This window comes from Pyrus communis, chromosome 13 (genome assembly GCF_963583255.1).
Source record: "Pyrus communis chromosome 13, drPyrComm1.1, whole genome shotgun sequence".
Lineage (NCBI taxonomy): Eukaryota > Viridiplantae > Streptophyta > Magnoliopsida > Rosales > Rosaceae > Pyrus > Pyrus communis.
In genome coordinates, this window is record NC_084815.1 from 24,980,506 (window position 1) to 24,987,443 (window position 6,938).

General features: G+C 39.9%; 1 protein-coding gene and 1 pseudogene across 1 annotated transcript; both read right to left on the reverse strand.

Moving 5' to 3' along the window:
* Positions 1 to 1,770: 1,770 nt before the first annotated feature.
* On the reverse strand, positions 1,771 to 3,087 carry LOC137711908 (loganic acid O-methyltransferase-like; annotated as a pseudogene).
* Positions 3,088 to 4,234: 1,147 nt separating this feature from the next.
* LOC137713991 (loganic acid O-methyltransferase-like) lies at positions 4,235 to 5,739 on the reverse strand. Its single transcript, XM_068453352.1, has 3 exons — positions 5,638 to 5,739; positions 4,837 to 5,493; positions 4,235 to 4,751 (listed from the first exon to the last, which is right to left on the reverse strand). Exons 1-3 carry the CDS (start codon positions 5,731 to 5,733, stop codon positions 4,413 to 4,415), a joined length of 1,092 nt encoding a protein of 363 aa, XP_068309453.1. The 5' UTR covers positions 5,734 to 5,739; the 3' UTR covers positions 4,235 to 4,412.
* Between the last annotated feature and the right edge of the window lie 1,199 nt (positions 5,740 to 6,938).

Genomic DNA, 6,938 nt, shown 5'->3' on the forward strand with positions numbered 1-6,938 from the left:
GCAGTCGAAAGATAAAGAAGTCAACAACGCGCTCAACGCAACATCAACAAATTTTACTCCTCGGCCGAGCTTGGCCGACGAGTTGGCACACCCCGCATCAACCGAATGACGTAGTTAGCTCATTAGTTACTCGGCCTGCGCGCCACGTAGGTTTTGTAATTTTCAGGGTCAATAGTCACACAGGCAGGGCGTTGGGCTAAATAATTATTGCCTACTTTTCCATCGGGCTCGTCTTAGGTCGAATTGCCTGAGTGGATTGAAGTGTTTTAAGGAGGAGGGGAGAGAGGGGTTACCTATTCCCAAAGCAATAAGCAACAGTAGAGTATTTGAGTAATGGATTTGTCCTTTGTTTCCTGCCGGGGCTATTTTTGTCCATTACCTCTTTTTGGTACTGAAAGGCTTAAGATGAGTGAAAAAATGTTAATAGAAGCACTAGTAAATAGGCAGTCGTAGAAAGAACCAGGTGTTGAAATATTTAAGCTCTTTTTTTTCAGAAATACGGCCGATGTGAGATATTTCACCTGTTTTGCGGGAGGAAATTGAAGAGCTTGTTAAAATCATTTAGAGTATGATCATTGAAGAAGACTTGAAATTCAGGGATTTGTGAGCTCAGCCCTTGGGTTGGATACTTTAATTCCACAACTTCGAGTATGTTTTCAACAGACTAGTCTCAAGGCTGGTTTTATTTATGGATTGAATGTGATTCGTCATTGGCTGTTCATTTTCTTTCTTTTTTAAGTTCATTGGTGTCATGGTGTCTTAGGGTTCATTGGTTAGATGGTCTGGCTCTCTTAGCTAAAATGAATTCTCATTTTTTTCTCATATTTTTCGAGAGGGCAATCAGATTGCTGATTCCTTAGCTAATTATGGGGTTGATCATGTTGGCTCTCATAGGTGGGATCATGTTCCTTCCTTTGCATCTACAGCTTATTCTAGGGATTTTTTAGGATTCCCTAGCGTCTTAAGAGTTGCATGGTTTTTCAAAACGTTTTTCATGGTATTTCCTTTTGCTGGTAATCTTGTTTAGTGGCATGCTATGAACATTATTCATGCATTCGCATATTTTTAACATTTAAAGTTATGCATTTTTATTTAAGTTTTTCTTTTCGGCATAAATTGCAAGCATGTCTTACATGTTCTCAACATAAGCATGTTAGGATGGCTTTCATCACCCTCAGGTGTCAACCAACACGTGTCCATCCTGATATTCAGATGACATCAGGATCAGAGTGTGTCATAACTAGAATTTTTGAACTACGAGAAAATTTGTGTTTCTTGCTTATTTTTCTCTCTTCCCCAAAACCTCCTTATATAGTGCTTAGGAATGAAGTACAATGACTAAAACGCCCATGAAGATCCCAAACAAATTTATATATGAGTATCTCTTGATTTTCATCTAATTATCACATAGATAATTAAGAGGTTCAACATTCTCATGCGGGTGGTATATCCTATGATAAATCCTACCCCTTCAATTAAAAGCAAAATTAATAGCCAATTGTAATGATGCAGTGTAAGACAAATTGGAAGGCAGCTTAATATAACTCAATGCATTATATATGAATCCAAAGGTTTTCAAACATATTTTAATAATAACATTTTCTGCAGGCTAGAGAGTATCTCTCTCCTGCAGCGAATTTTTGGTTTCAAGGGGAATCCGACATTTCCATCGCGTCCTTCCCAAGCCATTAGAGCAACGACTCGTACAGCGGTTTAATGCAATTTAACAACATCTTCAGGAGTACTCTGAAACGTCATGCTCGTATCATTTTACTTGCGCTTAAGAACGGCAAGAAAGATAACTGCAGTTTCAGTCCCTGAAGCAATGATGGAGGGTTGCTCTTCAAGTTTCTTGAGATACGAGTCAAAGAGCTCATCTAAGATTTCTTCTCCGAATTGCTGCTTGATGACTTCCTCAAAGGCAGCTCTCGCGTGAGATACAACGAGTTGGATTGGAGAGACAGTGGGAGGAATCGGAGTGTGAGGTACTGTTTCCAACTTCTTTAAACTAAAATATTCATTTCTTTCTACAGCAGCTTCCAGTTCTTGGGGAGTCATGTAATACACAGGAATGTTAAATGTATCTGCTTTCTCTTCACCTACTACTCCCTGCGCAAAGGAAAAACACATGGAAGCCATAAATAAAATTTCTTGTGTAATTGAACGCAAAACGAGAAATAGAAATACCATTGTTCACCTTCCTAGCCATGTCCATGAGGCAAGACCCAATAAGTTGAAAGCTCACATTTCCCAGAGAATCAGAAGGAGGAAGAGTATTGGGCCGGCCTGGAATGACGAGTACCATCATTCCTCCGTCTGCAATCTCTTGTGCCCTGGCATTCAGAAAGCACTCCATGTCCTCAGCATGTTGAGCTTCGTAAGCCCTTACGACTTCATCAGGGGAGTTTGAGTAATGAATGCGTCCTTTGTTCCATGCTGGACTGTTTTTGTCCACCACCTCTTTCGGTACTCTAGAAAGCCAATGAAGGGCAAAAATTGAATGAAAAAAATGAATAGACGTACTAGGAAATAGACGACCATAGAAAGAACCAGGCACGCCCGCACCGTAGTATTCCCTGATCTGCTGGAGGGATTTGAAGAGCCTGTTAAAATCATTCAGAGTATTATCGTTAAAGAAGACCTGAAATTCAGGGATCTGTGAATTCAGCCCTTGGCTCTGAAACTTGAATTCCACAGCTTCGATTATGTTTTCAACAGCAATAAATGTGTTTGGCCCGACAGAGCAACCCAAATCAGCTGTAAAAGGTGTTAGAAGATAACAAGTCGAGCTTTTCTGCAACTGCCTTGCTTAAAAGTTCTTTGGCACCATCCACCGTTCCTTTCTGCAAGGATTTACAAAATACAAAATCATTGTTCGATTTACCGGTTGTTCCTTAGTCCTGAATTTCGTATACAAAGAGATCAAGGAATTGGATAAAAGCGAGCACTACAAAATAAGAAACTTTGAAATGAATTCATATAAACCTGCAAAATTGAGTTGTTGGCATAGCTGTTGGGGCCATCTCCATCTTTCATTGGATACTCTTTGGAGAACTTACTTGTTTCCTCGACTGCAGCCATCTCTCTCTTCTTCTATGTTTCTCTGTTGTGTATGTCATGTATTGTATCATGGGGGGTCATTATTCTTAGGAGTATCTGCATTTCGGCCGTTCCTACTCTACTACTTGACGCTATGAAAAGACAAAGTAAAACAATAAAAATTTAGGAAACGTGAAAGCATTGGAAAGTAAGACAAACTGGTGGTCTTTTTCTGATTGTTGAGAAAGTCTTTGTTTGCCCTTCTCCCTTGTCTCCCTCCTTCGCCCCCTTCCTATTTGCTTGATTCCTTCCATCTTTGATCGTCCTTCTCTGTATGTCTGACTTTTACCTTCAAAGATGCTGTTTGCATCCCCATATCCAAAATGTTGCTGCTAAACTTGTCCATGTCGAAACTAAAATATTGCCAAGCACGGGGCTTTCTATGTTATATAGCTGCCTACAGTTCTTGGAATATAAGATGTATGCATATTTGGGAACGCTACACTAATTGTTGGTAGATTAAAGGGTCTCTACTTTTTTCAAACCAATGATGCATAATAAAACTCTGCTAGGTCAATTATCAGCAAGATATGAACGGCCATGGTTTGCCCAATGGTTGAGAACGAATTCCAGGTTGAGAACGAATTCCAAGCCTGTATTCCACATGACACGTTCTGTGTTATTCCTAGTGTTTGTGAAATGACTTTGTGAGTCTTCCTGAAAAGGTGGATTGCCATGACGAAACCACCCCTGGTCCATGAGGGTAGAGGAGTTCTCATTAATACTGTAGAATTTACATTATACAAAGATTCAAGCATAATCATCTTTAGTAAGTTCTAATAATGGTCTCCTTTTATAGTTGAGGACACTTTCGTCCGTGGTCAATGTGGGACTTTAGTAGTTTTATTATGATCCTGACACATGTCGCGTCATGATTGGCCTCCTAGTTGGAGAGAAACTCTTGTGCTTTGGCAAAGGTGCCTCAACACGAATCCTTCAATGCATTGTTGAACGTAGAAAATTGACTGGTGCTAATTAATTTCTGAATTAATGAAGTATGTTAGAAACACAATTAAAAGCAAAACTAATAGCCAATTGTAATGATGCACTGTAAGAAAAATTGGAAGGCTAGCTTAACATGTGAAGCCAAAGGTTTTCGAACAGATTATAATAACAACATATTCTGCAGGTGAATTTTCGGTTACAAGGGGAATCCGACATTTCCATCTCGTCCTTCCCAAACCACTTGAGCTAAGACTCGTATAGTGGTTTTATGCCACTTAGTTGAATAAAAAAGAAAACTAGCATAACAATGAAGCAAATGAAATTTAACAGCATCTTCATGAGTACTGAAACATCATGTTCGCATCATTTTACTTGCGCTTCAGCACGGCAAGAAAGATAATTGTACTTTCAGTCCCTGACGCAATGATGGAGGGTTGCTCTTCAAGTTTCTTGAGATACGAGTCAAAGAGCTCATCTAAGATTTCTTCTCCGAATTGCTGCTTGATCATTTCCTCAAAGCCAGCTCTTATGTGAGATACAACGAGTTGGATTGGAGAGACAGTGGGAGATGCCAGGGGGCGAGGTATTGTTTCCAACTTCTTTAAACTAAAATGTTCATTTCTTTCTACAGCAGCTTCCAGTTCTTGGGAAGTCATGGTATACACGGGAATGTTAAATGTATCTACTTTCTCTTCACTTACTAATCCCTGCGCAAAGAAACACATGGAAGCCATAAACAAAATTTCTTATGTAAATGAAAGCAAAGTGAGAAATAGAAATACCATTGCTCACCTTCCTAGCCATGTCCATGAGGCAAGACCCCATAAGTTGAAAGGACACGTTTACCAAAGAGTCAGAATGAGGAAGAGTATTGGGCCGACCTGGAATGACGAGAACCATCATTCCTCCATCTGCGATCTCTTGTGCCCTGGCATTCAGAAAGCACTCCATGTCCTCAGCATGTTGTGCTTCGTAAGCCCTTACGACTTCATCAGTGGAGTTTGAGTAATGGACTCGTCCTTTGTTCCATGCTGAACTGTTTTTGTCCACCACCTGTTTTGGTACTCTAGAAAGCCACTGAAGGGCAAAAGCTGAATGAAAAAAATGAATAGAAGCATTAGGAAATAGGCGACTGTAGAAAGAACCAGGCACGCCCGCAGCATAGTATCGCCTGGTCTGCGGGAGGGATTTGAAGAGCCTGTTGAAATCATTTAGAGTATGATCATTAAAGAAGACTTGAAATTCAGGGATCTGCGAATTCAGCCCTTGGCTCTGAAACTTGAATTCCACAGCTTCGAGTATGTTCTCAACCGCGGTAAATGTGTTTGGCCCAACAGAGCAACCCAAATCAGCAATGAAAAAGGTTTTAGAAGATAACAACACGTCTGTGTCGAGCTTTTCTGCAACTGCCTTGCTTAAGAGTTCCTTGGCAGCAGCCACATATCCTTTCTACAAGGATATACGAATACAAAATCATTGTTCAAGTTACTGATTGTTCCTTAGTTTGTTCTGAATTTCGTATACAAAGAGATCAAGGACTTCGATAAAAGTGCAAATACAAAATAATAAATTTTGAAATGAATTCATATAAACCTGAAAAGTTGAGTTGTTGGCATAGCTGTTGGGGCCATCTCCACCTTTCATTGGATACGCTTCGGAGAACTTACTGGTTTCCTCGACTGCAGCCATCTCTCTCTTTCTCTATGTTTCTCTGCTGTGTGTGTCATGTGTTGTGTCATGAGGTTCATCATTCTTATATCTGCATTTCGGTCGTTCCTACTCTACTACCTGACAATATCAAAAGAAAATGTAAAACAATTAATTAGGAAACTTGAAAAGCATTGGAATGTAAGACAAACTGGTGGTCTTTTTCTGATTGTTGAGAAAGACTTTGTTTGTCCTTCTCCCTTGTCTCACTCCTTCGCCCCCTTCCTATTCGCTTGATTCCTTCCGTCTTTGATCGTCCTTCTCCATATGTCTGACTTTTACATTCAAAGATGCTGGCTGCACTCCCATATACAAAATGCTGCTGCTAAACTTGTCCTTGTCGAAATTAAAAGATTGCCCAGCGCGGGGCTTTGTATGTTATATAGCTGCTCATAGTTCTTGGATTATAAGATATATGTATATTTGGGAACGTTTCATTAACTGTTGGTTAAGTAAAAGGTCTCTACTTTTTCCAAACCAATGATGCAGAAAACTTTGGTAGGTCAAAGATTAGCAAATATGAACAACCATGGGGTGGCCCACTGATTGGAAACAAGTTTCAAGCCCGTATTCCACATAGCATATTTTGAGTTTGATTCATGGTGCTCGTGAATCACATGATGGTTGTTAGGAGAGGCTGAAATGTCTCTGTGAGTCTTCTTGGCCCCCGAAAAGGTAGATTGCCGCGACGAAACCACCCATTGGTCCACAGGGGTAGAGGTGTCTCATTAATAATGTAGAGTTTACATTCTACAAAGGTTCAAGCATAGTCATTATTAATAAGTTCTAATAATGGTCTCCTTTTATAGTTGAGGACGCTTTCGTCGTCGGCCAATATGCGACTCTAGGAGGTTTATTTTGATGTTGACACGTGTAGCGTTGTGATTGATCTCCTGGTTGGAAAGAAATTCTTGTGCCTTGGCAGGGGACCTCAACACGAATCTTTCAATGCGCCTCTGAAAGTATAAAGTTGGCTGATGCTGGATAATTTCGGAATTAGTGAAGTATGATACAAACACAATTAAATGCAAAATTAATAGACAATTGTAATGATGCAGTGTAAGACAAATTGGAAGGCTAGCTTAATATGATACAATGCATTATATGTGAATTAAGGTTTTCAAACAGATTATAATAATAACACATTCTGCAGGCTAGAGAGTATCTCTATCCTGCAGTGAACTTTC